The 25,473-nt window shown below is 50.2% G+C and overlaps 1 protein-coding gene across 1 annotated transcript in view; it reads left to right on the forward strand.

Moving 5' to 3' along the window:
- The window catches only part of AJUBA (ajuba LIM protein), a 154,261-nt gene extending 129,110 nt beyond the window's left edge, over positions 1-25,151 (forward strand). Inside the window, exon 8 of the mRNA XM_069633840.1 lies at positions 23,330-25,151. Coding sequence (XP_069489941.1) covers positions 23,330-23,458 — 129 coding nt within the window. The 3' untranslated portion in view covers positions 23,459-25,151. The remainder of the gene's footprint in view (positions 1-23,329) is intronic.
- Positions 25,152-25,473: the final 322 nt, after the last annotated feature.

Below are 25,473 nucleotides of genomic sequence, written 5' to 3' on the forward strand. Positions count from 1 at the left end.
GTTGGGGAGGGGAGAGGGTGTGTGGGGGAGTTGTGGAGGGAGGGGGGTGAGGGGGTGGAGGGTTAGTGCACTTTCATCTTCATTGGACATTTCAATACACCCGTTGTGTTAAAAAAATGACTGGAGTCAACATTCATCATTGTGCATGTGTCATTTATTCATATACAGTGCATAGTGTACATGTACCCCCACACCCAGTGCCCTCTGTCCAACTATCATGTCACCCTCTGCAGCCATGTGTGTCAGAAATATTGTGCAATCACTGACTGACGCACAGCACGTTCCTCTTGTGCATCAGCACCGCGATGATGTGCATCCACATCTTCTTCATCCCCTTCATCATCAGTAGGTGGTAGCAGTTCAATGTCAGGGGGCAGGGGCACGTTCCGTCGGATACACATGTTGTGCAGTATGACACATGCCATGATGATCTTGACCACCTTCTCATGCCTGTAGAGGAGTGCCCGACCCGACCGGCTAAGGCAGCGAAACCGTGCCTTCATCAGGTCAAAGATCTGCTCAATGACCACATGGGTACGGGTGTGGGATCGATTGTAGTCCTCCTCGAGCCAGTTCTGTGGGTTTCGGACAGGGGTGAGAAGCCACGGCTTCAAGGGATAGCCACTGTCAACTGCATGGGAGGCAAAAAAAACATATATGTCAGTCGATTCATGATGGACAGCTGTACTACTCACACATGCCTGCAGATTATCGTTGGTCACATGCACATGTCCCTGGTTGTATGCACGCCATTTTTAGGCCCTCAATGTGTCCTGTGCCATGGAATAATAGTGTGGGTTGCATCTTCAAGATGATACACGGCATGCACTGCCGTCTTGTTGCTCATGCATTGTGTACGCATACAGCTGTGTTCGTGTCCAATTTGTGATGTGTTGTGTTCTGTATAATTTTCTGACTGGGAGCGTTGGCAGTATGCTCTGCATTATTAGGCATTCAGTGCTGATGTTTCCCATGGTGACATGCAGCATTCCTATGGTTGTGGCGGCCCTGTGACAGAAAGTGGATTCCCTTGGTGGTTCTGTTCAATGCACTCCCATGGATGCTTGTCCTGTGTGGTGATTTGCTGGAGACAGCAACAAATTGCATATTCACTGCATGTTGCTGGATGGTGTTATGGAGGGTGAGGTACGCTGATGAGTGGTGCACGTGTTGTGGGATGTGGGGTGGTTTACCGTTTCTCCAGCATGGGGTCTGGCATGGATTCACATGCTCATGAATATTCCCCGTCGTCAGGCTGGGAATCCTCGGTAAAGAAAAAACCAGTATCAGTTTCGTTTCTGATCTGTCTTTCGTAGTAATAACCAATCACTGGTCTCTGCGTCATACTGACCACAGCCAATGACTGCCCTCTACCTAAGCACCGCCTCTGGCAGCCATCTTCAGATTTTTACCGCACGTTCATGTGTTGGGATCCTCGTGCTATTGCTCTCGAGCGTTAGTGCTATTTTTTTCACGTTTTTTCTCAAAAACTTCGTTTTTTTGGTCAAAAGAGCCTCAAGCTCCACCGACTCTCCATCCGATCAACGGGGACCCGTGTCGGATTCGTCTGCGCCCCTCAAGGGTGAAGATTTCATCGAGCTACGCTTTTGGAGGACTCCAGAAGTTTCTCAGGCCCGGTCATGGCCCAGGAGAAGGGAAGCTCGACGCCCGGAAAGCTGTTCAGGGTCTGCCCTGGATGCCAGCTGCAGAACGTCTTCAAGGAGGACGAACACTCTTTTTGTCTTTACTGCCTACATGAGGACAAGATGCACGTGGAGAAGGACTGTGCGTTTTGCGGCAACATGTCGGAGCGGACCATGAAGGACCGCCATCAACGTCTCGCCAACTGGCTGGAAGGGAAGAGCCCGTCCGGCGAGAAGAAGAGGAAGAAATCCGAGCGGTCTTCTAAGACCTTTGAGGACGCCCCGGCGACGGGGGTCCAACATAAGGCCAAGCACTGCGAGTCCGCTGGCACCGGGAGCGCCGAACGGTCGGGCTCTACGGGCGCCAGGCTGGGCGCACCCTCCCCGGCACCATCAACCACGAGCCAACGCTCTGGGTCGGGTAAGAGGAAGGCCGAGCACCCGGGGAGGCTCCTGGAGAGGCCCCGGTCGAGCTCGAAGGCGGAGGGGGAGCGAGGCACTGTCCCCCCCCCTCAAGGATAAGGCGGTGAGCGCACCTAAGGTGGTGAAGGCCTTAATCCATCCGGCCAAGCCCTCTATCGAAACTGTCGCGGCGGCCCTAGCTCAGCCTGTTGAGGCTACACCAGTGGTGGCGACCTCGGGGCTCAGAGTCTCCCTGCCACCTCGGAGGGAGTCCTCTTTTGTGCCCATCGATAGGACCCCCGTGAAATCCCCCGTGGGGAAGAAAAAGGGGGGGCAGGGCGTCGTCGTAGATTCGGCCTCAACCTCGGAGGAGGAGCTGGTCGAGGTCTTAAGCCACGGCCTCGGCGTGGAAGAAGACCGGCCCGTCGGGATGGATCCCGACGCAGGTGACGACGACATCGTCGAGGGTACCGACGGGGCCCCTGATCGCCCGTCGGATTCCCCTCTGCCAGCGCCGCGAGACAACTCGGCAGCCATTTTGTTGGCTATACAGTCCTTATGCTCAGAGATAAGGACGAGACTACCGTTGCCGACGGAACCTCTCCCGTCGGGGGGCCCAGAACCGGGACCTTCTGGGGTTCCCCCTACCAAGAAAAGAAGGATCCACCCTCCGCCTCCTTTTCAGCCGTCGTGCCCCTTCCAGCCCTCCTCCCCGTCCACCCGAGGGGATGATACGGGGACTGGCACGGCAGCGACGGGTACGGACGATGAGGTATACGACGAGGATGTACCGTCGTCGCCTCCCACCAGGGCTTCTCCGCCCGACGAGATTGGATCGTTCCACTCCATGATCACCAGGGCATCCGAGCTTTTCCAACTCTGCCCTGAGGAGAAGAAGAAGGAAGGTTTCCTTTATCAGCGGCACGAGGCCAAGAGGAAGACGGTCCTCGCAGTGCCTCTATTGGACGACATTTGGGATGAGGGCCTCACCCTCCTCAAGAACCCTTCCACGACGCCAGCTAGAAGAGACCGGTACGAGAAAAAGTACCGGGTCCCGGACACGGCCCCCCTGTGCCTCCGGGCGCAGCCTACCCCGGACTCCGTCGTCTCCGCGGCGGCCAGGAAAAAAGCGGGGGGGGGTGCGGCCTCCACATCGACTTCCCCACCGGACGGCGAGGGAAAGAAATTGGACGCCATGGGACGCAGAGTCATCTCGTCTGCAGCGACGACGATTAAAGCTGCCAACGCCTTGGCTATCGTGGCCCGATACGACAGGGAGCTCTGGTACAAACTGGCTCCCCTGCTGGACTTCTTGCCGGACGACAAGAGAGCAGAGGCCCTGGAGATCCTGCAGGAAGGTGAGGTGGCTTCGGACCACGCCATTACCGTTGCGACGGACATCGCCGACACTGGGTTCCGCCAGTTGGGCAACGGCGTTTGCCTTAGGCGGCGTGGATGGCTCAAGGCTACGGACTTCCGTCAAGACGTTCAGACCAGAGTCCTGGACATGCCCTTCGATGGGAACAACCTGTTTGGGAAAACAGTGGACGATTCCCTTCAGGCCATTAAAGCGGACACCGAGACGGCCCGGGCCCTTGGAGTTCTGCAACAACGACGGACGCCCTTTCGGAGCAGCGGAGGCAAGGGCGCCTCCAAAGGTTCCGGCGGCGGTTTCTCCTCCTACCGTCAAGCGGCCCGCTCGTCGTCTCAGGAGGCCTACAGAGGACGAGGCAAGTCTGGCGGACCCCGCCGTCGTCGCCAAGGAGGTCAAGGCGGCAAAGCCTCGTCGAAGCAGGATTGAACCGGCCGTGGGGTCGGGCCCCCACCGAAGCACCCCGGTGGGAGGCCGGCTGGCGAGCTTCGTCAGCGTGTGGGAGTCCATCTCCACCGACCGTTGGGTGCTGGACGCCTTGGCCCGGGGCCACGCGCTCGAGTTTCAAAGAAAGTGTCCGCGCGTCCCCCCGTGGCCAGGAAAGAACTTCACGTCCCTCAACTTCTCCTGGAGGTAAAGGCGATGCTCAGGAAGGGCGCCATCAAACTCGTCCCAAAGAGGCTTCGGGGCTCCGGAGTTTACTCGAGATACTTCCTCGTGAAGAAGAAGACGGGGGGATGGCGCCCCATCCTGGACCTGCGACGTCTGAGCAAGTTCATCAAGGCGCAAAAGTTCCGGATGGTCACCCTCCAGCACGTCCTGGGTCAGCTGGAGGAAGGAGACTTCCTGTCGTCGTTGGATTTGGAGGATGCCTACTTCCATATTCCCATCCTAAAGGGGCACCGAAAATTCCTCAGGTTTGTGGTCAAAGGGCGTCATTACCAGTTCAAAGCCCTCCCCTTCGGACTACGGTCGGCACCCAGGGTGTTCACCAAGTGCCTCGCACCGGTGGCGGCGCAGCTGCGCCGCGAAGGGATCCACGTCTACCCCTACCTGGACGACTGGCTCATCCGAGCCAAGACAAGGGAGCTCGCCGTGGTTCACACGGCAAGGACCGTCCAACTTCTCACGGACTTGGGATTCTGCGTGAACTACGCCAAATCCCACCTGGTGCCCGCGCAAGACGCTCTGTTTCTGGGAGCGAGGCTCAACACAGTGTCCCTTCTGGCCTCCCCGTCGGAGGAGAGGACCAGGACCATCCTGGGCAAGGTGCAGCGGATGTTGGTGGCCGACGCGGCCAAGGTGAGGTCCATCAAGTCCCTCCTCGGAATGATGTCTTCCTGCATCTACCTCATTCACATGTGCAGACTCCGGATGCGCCCGTTGCAGGAGTTACCGGACGCACGCTGGATCCAAACGACGGGCAGCTTCGAGGAAAGGATCACACTCGACGAGAGTTTCCGACGAGCGATCCGGTGGTGGGGCACCCGCGCGCATCTGACGGCGGGCATGGACTTCCAGACCCAAGCCCACCAGGAGACAGTGACCACGGATGCCTCCCTGGAAGGGTGGGGAGCGCACACCGAAAATCTGCACGCAAGAGGCCTTTGGCTCCCGACGGAGAAATCCCTACATATCAACGTCCTGGAGCTCCGTGCAGTGTTTTGGGCCCTCAGGTCCTTCCTTCCGTCCCTCAAGGGCAAGGTGGTGAGGATCTTCACCGACAACACCACCACCATGTTTTACATCAGGAAACAGGGCGGAACCAGGTCCCCGGCACTGTCCAAGGAGGCGCAGGACCTGTGGCATTGGGCAGTCGCCCAAGGGATGTTTCTGGTGCCGTTTCATCTGGCAGGGATAAAAAACACCATCGCCGACTCACTCAGCAGGGAGCTGCGCTCGTGCCACGAGTGGGAACTACGGCAGGATCTAGTGGATCGCCTCTTCCGACGGTGGGGCACACCCCAGATCGACCTGTTCGCGACGGCGACGAACTCCAAGTGCCGGAGGTTCGCCAGCAGGTTTCCCCAGGCGAGGAGCATGGGCGATGCTTTCTCGTTCCCCTGGGAGGGCCTGTTCCTCTACGCGTTCCCTCCTTTGCCACTGCTAATCCGGCTCGTCAACCAGCTCAAGAGGTCACGGTGCAGGATGATCCTCGTCGCACCTGCGTGGCCGAGGCAGATATGGTTCCCGGACCTTCTGGACTTGTCAGCGTCCCCGCCAATCAAGCTGCCGGTGGACGCGGATCTGCTCTCCAGGGAAGGAGGCGCCATCCTCCACCACGACCCGAAATCGCTGAACTTGCAGGCCTGGCTCCTGCAGCGCTAGAGTTTGGAGGATACGACATACCGGCCGACTGCAGAGAGGTTCTTGCAAAGGCCAGGGCGTCCTCGACTCTTAAATGCTACGGACACAAATGGAAGAGGTTCTCTGTCTGGTGCCACGCACAGAAGATTAACCCTCTACGGATTACGGCTCCCCAAGTACTGCCGTACCTGCTGACGCTGGCCAAAGCTGGACTGGCACACGCGTCCATCAAGATTCATCTTGCTGCGATCTCCCGATACACCAGAACCACGGGGTGGACGTCCTTGTGGTCTCATCGTCTGGTGAAAGAGTTCATGACGGGACTGTTCAGATCGGTCCTGCCGGTGAAGGCTCCGGCCCCGGCGTGGGAGCTCAACGTGGTGCTGACCAAGCTCATGGGACCTCCGTTCGAGCCTCTGCACTCGGCCCCATTGAAGTTTCTGTCGTGGAAAACAGCGTTTCTTGTGGCCATCACCTCCGCACGACGGGTGGGAGAGATCCAGGCCCTTTCCTGCAAGGCCCCGTACTTGACTTTTCACAACACGAGGGTAGTGCTCTGGACGCACCCCTCCTTCATGCCCAAGGTACCGTCGGACTTCCATCTCAACAAACCCTTGGTGTTGCCTGTATTCTCCCCGTCGCCTTCGTCGCCGGCTGAGAGGACTTTGCACTCGCTGGATGTGGCTAGAGCGCTGAAGTTCTACGTGGACCGCACGAAGTGTTTTCGGAAGACGTCACAACTCTTTATGAACTTTGGACCTGTCAATCAGGGGAAGGCTCTCTCGAAGGCTTCGATTTCCAGATGGCTCTCCGGCTGTATCATGTACTGTCATCGGTTGGCAAACCGACCACTGCCTGGCCGTCCGAGAGCCCATTCCACCAGAGCGATCGCAGCTACCCCGGCGTTCCTTTCTGGTGTGCCCCTGCTGGACATATGCAGGGCTGCTACGTGAAGGTCGACGCACACCTTCACGAAGTTCTACTGCGTCGATCGGGATTCCAGGGAGGAGTCCAGGGTCGGCCAAGCAGTGCTGCGCAACCTGTTCGCCTGAGGTGAGCCTGGTGAGGAAGTAAGATGCTTAATGTTGAGTTGATGTAATGCTTAATGTTGAGCCTTTGCCACCTCCCGTGGTTGTGCATGTGTGTACTGCTATGTATTCTTTATTCATGAGCATGTGAATCCATGCCAGACCCCATGCTGGAGAAGGAACAAGTTACTTACCTGTAACTGTTGTTCTCCAGCATGGGTCTGGCATGGATTCACATGCGAACCCTCCCGCCTACCCCTCTGCGGCTCTTCACTTGGTCATACTGCCACTTCACGTGCTTCCAAATCTGAAGATGGCTGCCAGAGGCGGTGCTTAGGTAGAGGGCAGTCATTGGCTGTGGTCAGTATGACGCAGAGACCAGTGATTGGTTATTACTACGAAAGACAGATCAGAAACGAAACTGATACTGGTTTTTTCTTTACCGAGGATTCCCAGCCTGACGACGGGGAATATTCATGAGCATGTGAATCCATGCCAGACCCATGCTGGAGAACAACAGTTACAGGTAAGTAACTTGTTCCTTATCATGTTGTGATAGGTGTCGAACTTACTTCATTCCTATGGGATTTGGGGGTCATGTTCTGTTTGGGATGCTTTGGGGCACAGTGTTTAGTGATGTGCACATCGTGCTGTCACATCAACATTGACACCATGGTGGTGTGTGCATCTCTCCCCCCATTTCAGTGCCATGTGCCTGTCATGCAATTTACCAAGCAGCCAGGCACGTCGTCCAGCATGTTGCTCCATGAAGCGTGGTAGCGTGGAGTTCCGCAGGACCATAGAGTCATGAGTTGATCCGGGATATCGGGCACAACAATGTGTGATGATCTTGCTGGCATCGCATACCATCTGCACATTGATGGAGTGGTATTGCTTGCTGTTGCGATACACCACCTCCATGGCATGCAGGACCACCAACTCCACGTGGGTGCAGTCGAGGGAACCTATACAATTTGGCATGCCTGGCAGTGCATGGAAGCCAACCTTTGTATCAAAAATCTCCTGGGGAGTCCGTGGTAGGGATATGTAGTCCCTTGTGTGCTTGAGGAGGGCATCCAGCACTTGGTTCAGAATGCGAGAAAATAAGAGATGTGATATGCCATGCATGTGCCCCACTGTGTGCTGGTAGGAGCCTGTGGCAAGGAAGTGGAGCACCGACACTACCTTCAGTAGAGGGGGGATGGCAGTGCGTATTTCAATGAGGTTTGACAATGTCGTCATGTATCATGTCCACGATGGTGGTGATGGTGTCCCGGTCCAGACGGATCAGGATGTGGATCTGCTCAGGAGTTAGGTTGAAAGGACTGGCTCTGATATGAGGGATTGGTGGCTGCCTGCGTGGTACCGCTGGCTGCACTGGGGGAGCATGCTGGGCCTGTCTCACCCTCCTTCTCCTCCTGCGTCTTCTCTGTGGTGCCTGCTGTTACTGTTGTTGCTGGTGTGGCAATGCAAGCATGACCTCCAGCTCCAGTATTGCTACCACTATTGGAATCATCTTGGTGTGGGAAGGGGTGTGGTGTGTGGGTGTGCTCCTTTTGTGCTGGCCCAGACTCCATTGCCTCCACCTGTGCTGATTGTGTGCACCTGTGGCAGTTGGGATCACTGCACATAGCATTTTACGATTGGTTCACGATGCCGGTATTACCGGCATGCCGGTAACCCCTATTAGCGCCTTCATGATGCCGGTATTTGCTTGTCTGCTTGACTTGTGATGTGCTCCCATTAGCGGCATGCCGGTATGATGGGTGGCGTGCCCGCACCCATGCGGCTATTAGAGGCACCGTTATTAACGGTGCCTCTAATAGCGGGGTCTTAGGTCGGAATAGCCCGGAGCTGTATGCAATGACGGTAATCCTTTACCGGCATTGTTTTTCCATTACCTCCAACCTCGGAATGACGCCCATAGATGCTTATTTCACTCAGATATTTAACGTCTGTTTCGATCTCTCTCTCTCCAGCTTCACCGTAGGAAACTCGCCTTGTCAGTTACACGCTCCGTATTCCACAAGCTGGCGGCTGCTGCGATCGATGACTCACCTCCACCAGCTGACTGAGCCGCGGCAACCAAGGGGAAAGGCACGCACCTTCAGCTGCTTCTCTCCGGCGGCGGCTGAAGTAATGATTTTTGACAGCGTCACCTTCACCGTGGACACAGAGCCGCGTAGTCTTTTCTTTTACTACGTAGCAGGCTTCTTCTCAGTTTTACGAACGCACACTTAGCGCACTCTTTCAGAAATCACAGCCCAACTTGGCTGATTAAACATCCAGAACTGGTTCAGCTTAACCGAAAACGTCTTCCGTACAGGGCTTCAGTAATTAGTATGCCCGCTTGTAACTGACGTCCTCCTCCAACCCAGCTGTCCCCTGTCAACAAACACACCAGTATTAGAAAAAAGCACCTTCACAGCTGGTAGTACATTTCCTACTCGTTGTATGACCTGTCCATCCAACCCCTAAGGCCCACCTCCTTGTATTCACCATTTTACCCTTTCATTGCCGTGATGCCTGATGTTGTTAGACAACTACTCCTGGCACAGTCTCTTAGGTTCAACTCTTTCACAGAGGTTGGAGACCCATCCTGGACCTACACCGTCTGAACAAGTACCTGAAGTCCCAAAAATTCAGGATGGTCACGTTGCAAAATGGCTCGGCCAACTGGAAGAAGGGGATTTCTTGACGTTGTTGGACCTGGAGGGCGCATACTTCCATGTCCCCATTCACAAGAAACATCTAAAGTTTCTATGGTTCGTGGTGCAAGGCCAACACTAGCAGTTGAAGGCCTTATTATTAGGCTTGAAGTCGGCCCCAAGAGTGTTTACAAAAGGCCTGGCCCCAGTGGCGGCCCATCTGCGTCTGCAGGGCATTCATGTGTACTCGTTCCTGGATGATTGGCTGGTATGCGCTCAATCTCGGGAGCTGGCCGACGAGCACACAAAGGAGACCGTCCTACTGCTGACGGAGCTGGGGTACTCTGTGAACTGTCCGAAGTCCTGCTTAGCGCCATCGCAGAATGTACTGTTCCTCAGGGCCAGACTCAACACAGTGACTTGCCTAGCTATACCATTGGAGGAAAGGCTAGCAGCCATTCAAAGAAAGGGGCAGCAACTGTCGCCGGCGAAGATGGCCAGGGAGCGGGCCATCATGTCGTTGCTGGGCATGTCGTCGTCCTGCATCTAACTTCTCCATCTCTGCAGGCTGCAGATGCAACCCCTACAGGGATTCTTGGATGCACGTTCTCTATAAGTGTCTGGAAGTTTTGCGGACAAGATCGCTCTCAACGAGGAGTTCCGGCGGGCGATAGAATGGTGGGGGTTGCGCTCACACATCACCCAGGGGACAGGATTCCAAACCCTGCCATACTAGGAGATGGTCACCACGGACCCCTCTCTGGAAGGTTAGGGGGCTCACACTGGACATCCACACGCCAGAGATCTGTGACTTACAAAGGAGAAGGATCTGCCCATCAACATCCTGGAGCTACGGGCAGTGTTCTGGGCCCTCAAGTCTTTCCTACCATCTCTGAAGTGCAAGGTGGTGAGGATCTTCACAGACAACACCACTACCATGTTCTACATCAGGAAGCAAGGGGGCGCTCGGTCTCCATCGCTCTCCAAGGAAGCTCAGGACTTGGGGCACTGGACCATCGGACAGGGGATGTTCCTCGTCCCTCTACACCTGACAAGCGCCAAGAACACCATTGCAGACTCCCTCAGCAGGGAGCTGCGCTCCTGCCATGAGTGGGAACTTCATCAGGATCAGGTGGACCGCCTGTTTGTCAAATGGGGCAGACCCCCAATCGATCTTTTTGCCACTTTGGCAAAATCCAAATGCCAGAAGTTTGCCTGCACATTCCATCAACCGAGGAGCTTGGGGGACACGTTTTCCTTCCTGTGGGAAGGTCTGTTTTTGTACGCATTTCCCCCATTCCCTCTCCTGCTACGTGTCACCAACACACTCACAGTGTGAATGCAAGATGATACTCATCGCCCTGGCGTGGCCGTGGCAGATTTGGTATCCGGACCTACTCAGCCTGTCAGCGTCGCCTCCAGTCAAATTGCTGATACTTTCGGACATGCTCCCCAGAAAGGGCGGCACTATCCTTCATCACGACCCAGGATCGCTGAACCTGAAGGCATGGCTCCTGCAGCCTTAGAGTTTGGAGGTTATGAGTTGCCTGCAGACTGCAGAGAAGTCCTCGTCAAAGCCAGGGCATCGTCGACTCTAAAGTGCTATGGCCATAAGTGGAAGCGTTTTGCTACGTGATGCCGGTCACAGAAGATTACCCCTCTGAGGGTCCCGTCTCCACAGATCCTTCCATACTTGCTGTCCTTGTCAAAAGCTGGACTGACTAACGCATACATCAAGGTACACCTGGCGGCCATCTCATGCTACACCAAATCCCCTGGAAGATCCTTGCTGTGGTACTAGAGACTAGTCAAGGAGTTCCTCAAGGGGCTGTTCCGATCATTCCCACTGGTGAAGGGACGTGCCCCGGCATGGGAACTCAACATGGTTCTGACAAGGCTCATGGGGGCGCCCTTCGAACCCATGCATCAAGCCCCACTCATGTTCCTCTCGTGGAAAATGGCTTTCCTTGTGACCATCACCTCTACACAATAATGGGGGGAAAGGTGTGTCAACACTCTCCCCCGAACCACAGAAGCCGATGAAGTCGACCCTCCACCCGTGGTTGGCACGGGTACCTGATATTCAACACACAGGACACCCCATGGCAGCCAGTGGGGGGAAGAGGGTTAGGGAGAGGTTGTGGACGGGGAAGGAAATTAGGAACACCGTATAAAGGGTTAGGGAAGGCCTAGTTTGGATAGGACAGGGGAATGTAATGGGGAAAACCCCTACACTATCTAATACCCTAGAACATACCATAAACCCTAACCACAACCTCCAGGCACCAGTAGTACCCATTAATACAGGCACCTAATGCACTGTCCTAGATTATATCTTGGTACCTCTTGATACAGGCACCGTTGTCAAAACAATTGCAGGGTTCACATAGGTTTCACATATAAGCAAGCAAGAACAATGGAACATACATGGGAGAATCTCCCAACATGAAGAACATGACACATGGCCCTCTGGGCAAGCATTAGTGACACGTACCAACATTAAACATGAAGTGCCCTAAACATGAAAGTTACAACACCTTTGCGCTGCTCTGTGTGAATTCGCCATGCCTCTCTAGTTACCAATAATGCCACACTGATACTTTGGTGAAGCCTGAGCTTCTTTGCAGTGCGAGCATAACTGCTTGGGAGTAACACTCTGAAAACCATATGTCATGAATGCTGTGAATTCTAAACTCATTAGTCCTGTCTCGCCAACATTATTCCCATTAACAACAAAAGCACATAAACAGCGCTGGTTTAACAATAAGCGTTCCCGCTGTGAATTCAAAATTCATTAGTCCTGTCTCGCCAACGTTATTTCCAGATTCATATGAAACAATAAAAGTACATAAACAGCGCCGGTTTAACAATGAGCATTCACACCCAGCACCCTCATGCACTTATCTGATTGTCCGGGAAGCTCGTAAGCCTTCCCGGACGCAAGCTGTTGGAGCATGTAGCCGCAGCGCGAGTCCTTCATCTACTGCTGCGAATTCCGAATGCCGGACATGGAGACCTCCGCTTCTCGAGTGAATGGCCTGCTAGGAAAGATTGTCTGCAGGCGTGAAATATTCTCCTTCAGTCCTCCGGCATGACTTCATCTGGACAAAATAAGCCACACCTGCCGTGCGCCATTGGCCCTAGATAAACTGTTACTAATTAGTGTCAGCTGGCCATATGCGCGCACGGCAAGAACTACAAAAAGTCCCAAGGATGCTGGGAAAGGTAGTTCAAACTCTGTATCCTGCTTTCCCGAGTCCATGACATCTTTTCCACCTCCTCCACCCCATAGCCCTGACACAGACGTGTGGGTGAGATCCAGGCCCTATCCTGCAAGCAATCATATCTGACTTTCCACGAATCGAGGCTGGTACTGCGTATACACCCCTCTTTCATGCCGAAGGTTCAGTCAGAAATTCCACCTCAACGAGCCTTTAGTGTTGCCTGTTTTCTTCCAGAAACCTTAGTCGCTGGATGAGAGGGCCTTGCACTCGTGGGACGTTGCTCGTGCCTTGAAGGTGTACGTGACATGCCCAAAGAGTTTTCGGAAGACTTCTCAATTGTTTGTGAACTTTGGTCCTGTTAACCATGGAAATGCCTTATCCAAGGCTTCCATTTTAAGGTGGCTCTCCGGCTGCGTCATGCACTGTTATTGGCTGGCGAACCGGCCACTGCCACGCCGTCCGAGAACCCATTCCACCAGAGCAATCACTGCGACAACGGCGTTCCTTTCTGGTGTGCCCCTAGGCGACATCTGCAGAGCTACAATGTGGAGGTCCACGCACACCTTCACGAAGTTCTACTGCGTGGACAGTGATTCCAGAGAGGATTCCAGAGTCGGCCTGGCAGTGCTACGCAACCTTTTCGCTTGAGGTGAGTCTGTTCCAGGGTAAGTTTAATTGCTTCGTTATTCAAGAGCATGTGAATCCATGCCAGACCCCATTCTGGAGAAGGTTTAAGTTACTTACCTGTAACTATTGGTCTCCAGCATGGGTCTGGCATGGATTCATATGCGAAACCTCCCTCAGGCCTCTCTCCATCTCTTCTTGGTCATACTGCCACTTTACGTGCTTACCAAATCTGATGATGACTGCCAGAGGCAGGGCTTAGGGTGAGGACTGTAATTGGATGGGGGCAGTATGACCCAGAGGACAGTGATTGGTTTAGAGGAGAAATACAGTTTTTAAGTGAAAAAACGGGAGTTCATGAGCATGTCAATCCATGCCAGACCCATGCTGGAGAACAATAGTTACAGGTACATAACTTAAACCTTATAACGCGCAGAGATTGTTTTCTAAGCGCGGGATCAGCATTCGAACCTGTTTTGCGCTGCATTGTCTTGCTTCCAAGACAAACGCATTGCCCCTGAGCTATCCCCCCTCACTGTTGACAAAACCAGTCAACCCTAGAGTTGAGAGAGAATATAAACCAGCGCCCACAAATTCAATGTACATCCAGGGTCAGTTAAAACCAGATTCCTTGGTGGTCACTTCCACGGTTAAGAGGGTTGGCTCACCCCTTTCTAATATGGAATTTCCTCTGCATAAGCAAAGCAAAAAGATTCATGGTTTTAGCAAGAAAGTGGCTACGTCATCTTCTTATCAGGCCAGAATAGCATATTCTACCGTACTCATGGCCAAGTATAATACAGCCCATTGGGACCAATTGGACGATTTTCTATAAAGGATGTCCCGGAACACTTACAGCAGGCGATAGGCAAGAGGAAACAGTCTGCAAAAACGGTCATAAAGAAAGCCCTAGGCGCAGTAGACACATCTGGCAGACTAATTGCAGCAACTGTTAATAAGATACATGCATGTTTACAAGGCTCAGGATTTAAGCCAGAGACTCAATGAACACCTCTGGACATGCCTCTTGAAGAAAGTAAGCTCTTTGGCACGACAGTGGATGAGTGTTAGGAAAGATCTCCCTTTTAGCAACTTTCCCTCCATAGTTCTACGAACCCCCAAACTTTTTTCTTTTGTTTTTGAACCTCTCCTAACTTTTTACAGGGAAGGGAGGCTTTCAGCTTCACTCCACTGGGCTTTTGCTCATTTTGTTATGGGGAAACTGATCAGTCCTTCGGACTATCAGTACTGCAAACTGTTTCCCTTTTGGTCTTTTTACCTTTTAGGTCACTTTTTTTAACAGTGCACACAGCATTTTACAATGCATTGCAGCTGGGATACTTTTGTATCACCCTAGTTTTTTACACTTAGAATTTTTGTTTACTTTTATATGTGCCTAAAGACAAACTGGTGGCAGCAATTATATTTTTACCATGTTTGCAATATTTGTAGTGTGCACATTCGTGTTTACCGCATATGGCTACTGAACGCTAGTGCCCTAAAAGGCCAGTGCCACGAGATTTTCGCTTGTTCTTTGGCCATATTGTTGTTTGGCCTTCTTCCTGCCTTGCCAGATCAGGAAATCGCATATAAGGTCATGCACTTGCCCAGGAAAGCTACGGATTTTGCGGGCTAGTTATGTGTGCTTGGCTCAGGAAGGGGGTGGTACTGTCTGGCCCCATTTCACATCCTGAGAGTCTGGGTGTGTGGCATGAGTGAAACCCACAGTGGTGTCTGATTGGGCCACTGCTGGCTGTTTGAATGGTGCAGATCCTTACCATTGGTGGGCTTGGACTTGCTTCCAGCCAGGATTTCGGATAAGAAGAAAATCCTGCTGCCATTTGTTCAGATAAGTGTTGGAGCCAACTATATAAAAAAGGTAGCAGTCGCCCCTCTCTCAAAAGAACACGGCATGATACCTGTTCAGTTGTTTTAAACCACTTTGAGAGTTCGCAACCATCTGCTTTTTGCTCACTCTAACTTTCACAGATGGGAAATATCCATTTGCACATCAGTCTTAGTCCCGCCCACATGGGCAGTACAGCACCAAAATGCTATGAACAAGAGTACCAACAGCAACCCCATACACGTGTTTCAGCCTTGTTGGGCCTCATCAGTGAGGTGGAGCTGTGCCTCTCTGAGCAAGGGGTCCACGTCTGGTTGCCCCCAGGTAACTTAGGGTGACCAACCCGAAGTTCCTTCCAAAATACAAAAAAGGTAGCAGGCCTTTGCATAGGGTCCTGTACCTTTTTCTGGTTGCCAGTGGTTTTATGGATGTCACCAGGACAACGACACACTCCTCAGACACTTATTTTGCTTTGCGTAGGGTCCCCGGCCCTTCTGTGGTTGTCAGTGGTCTTATGGCTCAGATGCTTGTTTTGCTTTGCGTAGGGTCCCAGACCCTTCTCTGGTTATCAGTGGTCTGATGGGCATCACTGGGACGATGAGGCACTCCTCGATGCTTGTTTTGCTAGCCACCTCCGTCATAGCCCTACCGAGCCTCTTGTGCCTTGTGAGAAACCTGAAGGTGTCTCCCTGACTAGTCCCCGGGGGTCTGTCATCCAGGTGGCCAGGACACGGCCATTGCTGTTGGGTCCAGTTCCTGGGGGTGGACCACTGAGGGAGGATCACCTGGATGGGGGATCCTCGGGGAGTGGAAGTGGGACACCGACGGGTGAAACGTGGCATCCCCCTTCTTTCAACACCTTTTCCCCATCCTACCACGTAGGATATTCAGAAACACTGCCCCGCCCTCTTTCCGACACAAACACTTTCGCACACCACGAAAGACAACGGACTAACACCAGAACCATTTACCGAACATGTCCCAAAACAAGGGTCAGGCAATTGACCAGAATCTCACACACCTGACGGCCCTTTCCCTTCGCCATAGGGATAAAAGGTGGGGCGCGAGAGCACAATATGAGCAAGGCAGACTGCATGACGACTCAGCTATCCAAGTACGACAATTCAAGAGGAGGAGCAAGGCAGCGAGAACCGAAAGGGTGACAAGGAGGGAAACAACCTTGCCCTTCCCATCCCAAGCCCGCGAAACCTCTGTGGAAGGAAACGTAAGACGGTGAACATAAGCCAGCATGTGTTGCAGCAGATGCCAAAGGTACACTCGAGAGCATCTGGACGAGTACCCTATTGTTGAAACTACTGTTACCAGTAGGCCTTGAGAACAGGGCAAGAAAGGGGTCAAAGTGGTCATACAGGGGTTTAGTAAAATCCTCTGTACAGTCGAAAGTCTTTGACCTCCAGAAGTTGAAAAGCTAAGGGAAGTGAATCCCGACTCGTAAGAAAGTAGAAGAAATTGAGTGATTGATCTAACCACCGAAGGTCTTGATATTGCTACAAACTTTTAATAAGAACAAGAGTGACCCCGAAAGAGGGTTATCCACCGAGTGTTGTTTAAAACGACATTAAGACTTGTGAAAGTCAACAGGTGAACTGTTTTGTTTGTGAAAAGCCAGAGTTAACCCGACAGAGGATGGTTGATCTTCGAGAGGAGTCTGTGCCCGGCAGAGGGGGACCCAGGGGGGAAGAAACATCATCCAAGTGCAATTGCAACAGAAGGAACATTTTGTTTATATTTGTTAAGACATCAGGTCTTCGAAGGCAAGAGAATTTTTAAGAGAAAAGAGACTTGACCATCGACAGTCCTGATAGCTGAGAAGGGTACTGTCGTCTCGTGTTGGGAAAGCTCAAGATTGTGCTGTGCTCAGGAGTCCCACCTTGTCCCGTGCTCAAATTATGTAGAAGGAAGACCCCGGCCACCACATCCTGATATATTATTTGTGAATACTTTATTGTAAACCCTATCCCACACGCTTTCTATAGTTAGTTGTAAAGATTGGCAATAGTTGTTTTTAGTATAGGCCCTTTTTACTTTGACAAGATGCCACAAGGACTGCTTTATTTTTCATTTGATGGTCGAAGCTTTCTTCCATCTTAGATTAGGTTTAGATTAGGTGTTTTTCCAACCTGCATACATTTTAATAAACAAACTGTGATCACTTTTGTCGGTCTTTACTGTTGCAACCATGAGTTCCTTACAGCCTCCCTTTACCTTCAGCCGGGATAGGGCACTGCTCTGGTACTTCTTGGGATTGGGTCTCCGCTTGCCAGCTTCGGTGACACTCCTCCTTCAGTCTGCTTGCTTCACGGGCCTTCCACTGGCTTTGCTTCACAGTCTCAGCACTGTTGAAGGACCGCGCGGTCCACCCAGCCAAGGTCACGCCACCGCTCTTCTCTGCAGGTCTGGTGGCGAGGTCTGCTCCTGCTAGACCCTCTCTGGACTCCCACAGCTTTTCGCTGTCATCCGCCGCACTGCCTGCTTCTTCGTTGGATGCGATTCGGAACTCCTGGGTCCCTCGCTGGAAGAAGTTTAGTCCTTTCTCAGTTTCCCTTATGTAGGGCTGGTCCCGCCTTCGCGTAACGTCAACACCTGTTGTGGATGATGGCCAGTCCCTCTTCATGTTTCCTGAGAGCGACCTTGTGGCAGTGCTTGCACATTGTTCTCTTTACTCTTCTTCGTCTCATTAGGTGTTACAGTTATGATGTTACAATAGCACATAGATGTACTGGTTAGAGTGGTGTGGACAGATGGTAAGGGTGTTGGGAAAGTGTGGGTAGAGGTGTTGTGCCCAATGTGACTCAGGTGGTCGTCCTTGTCCCCAGGTGGGGAGATCCTCCCCATGATATCCTCCCGCATTTAATCACTCCTAGGGGGACTATTGGGGGCACTAAGAGGGAGACTCTTCCCCCTTTGGGGCTAGCGAGGAGAGCCCACTCCGCAAGACCCTACCTAGGGGTCAAGGCAAGTGGGACCTCACCACTAGAGACTCTTCCTTTGGGGACAAGGACCCCTGTTCCTGTGAAGAACTCCCTAAGTGAACTACCATAGCCACATAGATGGGACTATCTTCTATGAAGAGTAATATGGCAACTTTATGCTTGGCTGAAGACAATATGAAAAGAAACATATGTCAGACAAGAAAGGAAAATGTCTTTTTCATTGATTGATATTTTATTTCTATCCCGCTCATACACAAGTGTTTCAGAGCGCGATAACCAGAGACATGTATTTAACTGGGTCGATTCGGAGCAGAAGATAAGGGACATTAGACAGTTTTCTTGGGCTAGGGATTCCCCATATATTGGCAGGTTGTCACATTACTATCTCATTACTCCTGAGTGCGGGACAGTACATACAGACATTAGGCCTAGGGTCAAAGCATGTACCCACTTGAGAGGGCTACTAGCACAGAATTTTGCCAATTTACCCTTGAGGGTGGAATTGAAACGTTCCACAAGACCCGCTGCTTGTGCGTGATACATTGAATGGAATCTTTGGCGTATTCCTAACGCATGACATACTAGTTCCATTGTTTTATTAATGAAGTGGACACCATTGTCACTCCAGATTGTATGTGGCAGTCTGTATCTTGGAAAATACTCTTTCACCAAAGTCTTGGCAGTATTATCCACCATAGGGAATGCCTCTGTCCATTTGCTAAACATACATACTACAACTAAAACATATCTGAATCTCTGACATTGTGGTATTTCTATGTAACCCATTTGAAGACATTTGAAAGGTAGTTCTGGGAGTCTGAAATGACCTCTAGGGGTAGATGTACCCTTTCCTATATTGTGTGTTAAGCAAGTAATACAATTTTGACATGTGCTATAGCTATCTTTCGAATGTTTGTATTATACCATACTTCTTCCAATAAGGCTACAATTGCATCTGCTCCTATATGGGAGGGTCCATGTGCCATTGTGACCATCATAGGCACATATTTGTTAAGTAACCTCCATAATCTCCTATCATGCTTGTATACATAACAACCATCAAGGGTAGCATTGCTACTCCATTTCTCAGTGTCCTCTTTTGATGCATCTGCTTGTATCTGTCTGACACATTTGAGGGAATTATCAAATCCAGTAGTCACTGGTGGACTCACTGATACATAGGTTAAAGTGGCAGGTGCTTGGGCAGTTAATTTAGCTGTTCTAGCAGCAAAAGCATGACATATTCCCACTTCATTTGTCACTTTCTTGTGGGCGCTACATTTTATGATGGCTAGCTGTCTTGGCACTGCTAGCGAATTCAAGAACCTGGTGATCAGCATTCCATGCTGGATTTTAGTACCATGAGAAGTAAGGAAACCTCTCTCAGCCCATAGTCTTCCAAAATGATGCGCCACACCAAATGCGTACTGGCTATCAGTATAAATACTAACTCTCAAATCATGGCTGAGTTCACATGCTCGAGTTAATGCAATGATCGATGTGGCCTGGGCAGAGTGCTGTGGTATTTTGCAACGTTCAACCACAGTTTTCAACGTGGTTATATCATAGGCAGCTGTGGAGGTACCGCATGGCAGTTTAAAACAGGATCCATCCACATACAGAGTTCCATCAGGATCAATAAAAGGTATATCAGTCAGGTGTATCTGTCCCTTTGTTTCCTCATCTGTTGTTAGGATACAGTCATGCAATACATTGAGGTCATCAGAAGGGAGGGGCAGCACTGTGGCATGGTTCAGTGAATTGCATATTTTTATCGTTATGTCTGGTGCAGGTAAAGTTAATTCGTATCTAGTCAATCTGGCATTTCTCATATGCTGTGTTTGTATTATTCATCAGAATATCAATAGCATGAGGTACCATCACAAACAGTGGATGTCCTTGAAATATACTTTCAGATTGATTGACAGAAAGGGCAGCTGCTGCTACCGCCCTGAGATATCTTGGTAACCCTTTAGCCACTATCTAAGGTAGAGGAAAAATAGGCACAAGGCCTGTTTTTATCTCCTTGCTCTTGTGTTAATACAGATAAAGCACAACCCTTGTTTCATGCACAAACGAGGAAAACCACTTAGCATAATTGGGGTGCCTAAAGCAGGTGAATTACACAAAGCCTGTTTCAGCATATAAAAGCTTTCGTGGTGCTCTGGTAACTATGGCATTGGGGTTGGTGTCTCTTTAGTAGTAAGTTTGAGTAAGGGTTTTGCTGAGAGAAAAATTAGGGATCCATTGCTGGCAAAAAAAAGTCATACCCAGGAAACCTCTCACTTCTTGCTCAGTGGTTGGTGCTACTGTACTAAGTACAGCTTGTATTCTGTGTGTGTGTAATCTCTTTTCTTCCTTTGACAGGAGATGGCCTAAATAGGTAACTTGCTGTTGGCAAAACTGTAATTTATTCTGGGATGCGTTGTGACCCAAGGTTGCTAAAAAAAAATCAATAATTGGACTGTACAGTTTATGCATTGCTCTTTGGTGTCAACAGCTATAAGTAAATCGTCTACATATTGTAAAAGGGCTGTACCACTAGGAAGTTAAAAGCAATCTAGCTGTGCTTTTAAAGCTTGACTGTAAATACTTGGGCTCTCTGTGTAACCTTGTGAAGCTCTACAGAATGTATAAGACCTTCCTTCAATGTTAAAAGCAAATACTGACTATCCTCATTGATTCGAACACTAAAAACGCATTCTTAAGGTCAATAACTGTAAAATAATGGGAAGTAGGTGGGATCATGGTAAAAAGCGAAACCATATCTGGCACTACTGGAAATTAGCACAGCACTATCTTGTTAATAGCCCGCGGATCAATTATTAGTCTCCATTCAGGGGTTCCATGTGTTAATATCCCCGCAAAAATATTGCGATACAAAGATATTGCCATATTTTTGCGGCGATATTGACCCATGGACCCTGCGGGGGACACCCCAGCAACCCCTGCAATATTTTAAAATGTGCGGGGGACACCCCCGCAACCCACGCTTCCACAAATGATCCCCCCCAAAAAATATCACCTATGGCGAGACAAACGGTCATATGTACGGCAATATTTTTGGTGGGGATATTTTTTAGGGATACCCCACTCAGGTGGTGCATTCTCACTAACCTCTTCTTCCGAATAGGAAGCATAGGACTGTTACAGGTGCTGCCTGCTATCTGTTTGATAATGCCCTTAGTTAAGAAATCCTGTATCACTGGGTGGATTCCTTCTAGTGCTTGTTGTGTCATCCGTGGGTACCAGATCCTGTGATTCTCCCTGTACAAGAAGCTTTGTACTACTCAATGGATATTTTTGCCGTTCCTGAGAAAAGTACTCCAAATCTATCAATGTAAGTACTTACCTCAGGATCCTGGGAGGCCAGGTTAATGGTCAGATTTCCAATCAGCTGCCCCCTTGGTCCTGGAGTGGCGGGTTGTTGCAGGCCCTCTTCAGAGCGATCCGCCATTGAACTCCATTGGCCTGAATACTCCTCTGCCTTCTGTCTGGGGCTTCTAGGTCTTGGATCTGGAACTGGATCTCTCTGAGATGGTATCCTCAGATGTCATCTGAGGTTGGTTGCACCTGTGGGGTAGAACAGGGACTTGCTGTCATTTTCCCCATAACCGCGGCTCTGCCCTGAGTCCTCTTTCTATCCCTAGAGATTTCGCTCAGGTTTTACTGCAGATTTAATTGTTCTCAATCACTGGACTTCACTCCCGATATAGGATTGTATTATGATACGGTTTCTAGCTATGGGTAACTTGAATCTATGCTTTTCTAGGAATGCATTGAGGCTATACTGGTCTGGTAGTGTAAGTCTAAGGCTTTTCTGACCCTTCTGGGCATTGCTGAAAAAAGTGTTAACCCCTATTTTTCCCCTCTATGTACTGCATTTAGTATATAATCTGAATGTATGGTAATCATTTTTCTATGTGTTAGAAGTTGTGGGAAATACAGTGTCTATTCATATTTTGGCATTTTGGTCCCTGATCATAGCTCTATAAATTTATTTTTTTTTATCAAGGTCTGGGGTTCCCATTTCTCCCCACCACTTAGCCTTATGAGTACTGAGTATATCCCTAGGTAATGGCCCTAACTTTTGCTCAGGAGTGAAAAGGGTCCTCCTGTGGCCCTTTACTGTTTTTAGATATATACTATGTCTTAATCTAGCTTATGTTTAACCCAAAGTACTTATTTTACATTATAGTTACACTGTATAAATGTATACAGTATCCAAGTGTGGTATATTCTCTGGGGGGGTAACTACTGGGGCTAACCGCACCTCACTACCAGCCTACCTCCTCCCTTGAGTGAAGCCTGACTCCTCTAACATGGCTACCCTTTAGAGAGTATGGCTTATCCTTTGCTTAGAAACCCTTTATGGCCATTAGGTTGGGTGGTTTAACATCCCTTACCAGAGGGTTGTATAAAGCTCTCCCTGACACACTTCCTATATTTTCCAAGGTTAGCGAGGGACTGCATAAATCAATTTGGAAAGTGGTGAGAGCACCAGGAAACAGATGTTTACCGCGCCAAGCTCCTTCTTAGACATTTGGTATTATTAAAGTCAGCCGGTGGTAGGGATCCTTGGGGCCGTGCTCAAACGTCCCAGTTGAAAATTGCAAGTGTTTCTTTTGGATTCCTGCACAAATGGTGCTTTACACATTACTTAGGTGCTCCCTTTGTTTAAATGATCAATGATTTAGTCCACTTGTTTTGGTTTGATACCATTTAGAAGTTTATTCATCACTGTGGGTGCCGACACGTGTTTCGACCATTACCATTACAGTCATTCATATGTTTACATTTGTTCAGATATTCGTCATCATATCCAAACTTTGCACATTTTTGGTGTTAAAAGTGGAAGATTTACCTCCAGCATCATGCTAGAGGTAAATCCTTCACTTCAAGGCTAATCTCGTAGTTTGGTGGTGGTAATGGATTTACAACCACTTTTTTACCACAACCCCAAACTTGTAATGTAGCCCTATAAAAATTTATTATTGGAACTGGTGACAGCGAGTTACAGTCAAGGGGTCAAGTTTTTTGCATAAAGGTGTTTTAAGCGTTGGTGGTGTGGGATCCAGGGGTGTAAAATGAGAATGATGTCCCGTTTCCTCTGAATAGGCAGTATAAGGGCTGGTTAGGGAAGTCTAGGGATGTGTTTCTTATGGAAATCATAGAAGGCCATGTTTGACGTAAACCTTGACCATCTCTGTGTGGTGGGGCTTTTCTCCAGGAATCGTGTGTACCATTACTTTAACTTTCCCTCCAAAATTTCTTTTTACAGGATTGTGGCCTACAGCTGAGCGACAAAGAGGGTTGCAGCTGTTTCCCTCTGGATGGGCATCTTCTCTGCCACTCCTGCCACATCAAGCGTTTGGGGAGCACACCGAAGACCCCTTTGACGTATCGCTGATGCAGTGCCTGAAAATCTGTGCTCCAGAAAGTTCAAGGAGACTTTGGGGTTTGACCAAACTACGTCTTCCACTGATATTAACCTTCTCTCATAGCGACCTCACAGTTCTTTCATGCCGAAAGAGGCCCTTACAGTTGGATGAGTGGGCTAGAGACAAGGAAGTGGGTATTTTTGTTCAGACACCTATACTGCTGCTCACCTCAACCAAGGTGAATATTTTTTCCTTGAAGACTTACTGCTATGTGAAAGCTGAACTGCCCTATTTTCCACAATCATCATGCAAGGGACGTCAGGAACTATGTGTTTCCCCCACAGCTTCCATAAAACCGGGTGCTGGTGTCTTCTGGCCACAAGGTGAGACCTCTCCCGTGCTGTGTCGCTCCTGATGCTCCAGTCAAGCTGAGCTCTGTCTGCACCTGGCTGGTTGCTTTCACATTGCTGACAGAGTTTTTAGCTTAGTTCTACAAAACAAACTGTTATCCCGCAGAAGACATTAAACTGAGCTCTAGCCTGCAGGCATCAAGTTCATTTCAGCCAAGGGTAATATGCTTAGCTCCATCCTCCTGAAAGTGATTTGAGCTCAGTTCCATTGTGGTGATCAAGACCAGCTGCGTCCTGCAGAAACTATGCTTAGCTCAATCCTGCTGAGATCACCATGCTCGGCTGCATTCAACAGACACCAAGCTGAACCTTATCCTGCTGACATCAGGTTCAGCTCCATTTTTGCCGATATCAAGCTGAGGTATTTTTTCCTGCTGAGGATGACAAGCTGAGCTTCATCCTGCTGGGGCCACCAAACTGACTTTCATTAAGCTAGGGCCATCGAGTTGAGATTTAAATGCCAAGTTAAATCCTGCTGATAACAAGCTGAGAGTCATCATGCTGGCAAGAAACTGAGCTTCACTCTGTCGACGCCAAGCTGAGCTCTATCCTGCTGAGGCCACCAAGCTGAGCTCCATCCTACTGAGGCCACCAAGCTGAGCTCAATCCTACTTAGGCCACCAAGCGGAGCACATGTCTACTGACAAAGGGTCCAGTTAAAACCTGCTGAGGTCACAGTTCATTCCAGCCTAGAACCCCCTTTCAACTGTGCTGTATCTCACTTGCCGTTGCCACACACATGATTTTGGCCCAAAGCTACGGTTGAGTTTAAGGCTCTGTGGGCGCGTTGCTACCAAAACAAGCTCTTCTCCCAAGATTACACAAAGCCTGGTTCCTTTTCCATTGCTGTCAACGATCTGAGCACTCTCCCACGTGTGGCTATCTAACATTACTGTCAACCCCCCTCCCTCTGCAGTGAAATGGATCAAAACCACTGACCAGGCTTTGAGCGAACCTCTCACCACGCCACATACCACAATTGTTTCTGCCATGGGTCTCTCACATGCAAGGAAAAGCTCATCACATTGGGCCCCACAGAGAGCACTGAACCTCTCCCCCTGTGAACTGCTTCTCTCAAAGTTTTTTGTGACTTGAGTTCCGGGGGAAGTTGAGTGATACCACAGATGGGATCTCATCATTACAGCTGTTCTCCCATCATCCCTCTCCATACCAGTTGGACTGGACTATTATCCCCTTTCGTGGGGAAAAGTGGGGAGGGGGGTGACAAAATGCACTTTTTTTAATGGCCTTTTTTAAAAAATGTATTTCTTATGTATTTTTATCATGGTTATTAAAGTTCTTTTGTCCCACAGAGCTGCATCATGTTCCTGCGTTGTTTCCCTGGCAACCACAGACTACTGGTAGGTTCCCCTATGCATCAGGACACTACTGTGCCTTATAGATTTACATATACACTTTTCTTTAAATATTAGGTTCAAATTGGAGAACGACAACAACAACTAGTTACCACTGTCACTGTGATAGCAGGGATGGAAGCGAAGATTCAAAATCTTGGATATGAATGGGCTCATGAAATAATGCTGCTGAGCCTTTTCTGGAGGCAACAAATGTTTGTTATCAGAAACAAGGAGCAGCAACCACCTGGCCCACGCAGCTTCCATATAACTGACATA

This window comes from Ambystoma mexicanum, chromosome 13, assembly GCF_040938575.1.
Source record: "Ambystoma mexicanum isolate Mex_15411 chromosome 13, UKY_AmexF1_1, whole genome shotgun sequence".
Lineage (NCBI taxonomy): Eukaryota > Metazoa > Chordata > Amphibia > Caudata > Ambystomatidae > Ambystoma > Ambystoma mexicanum.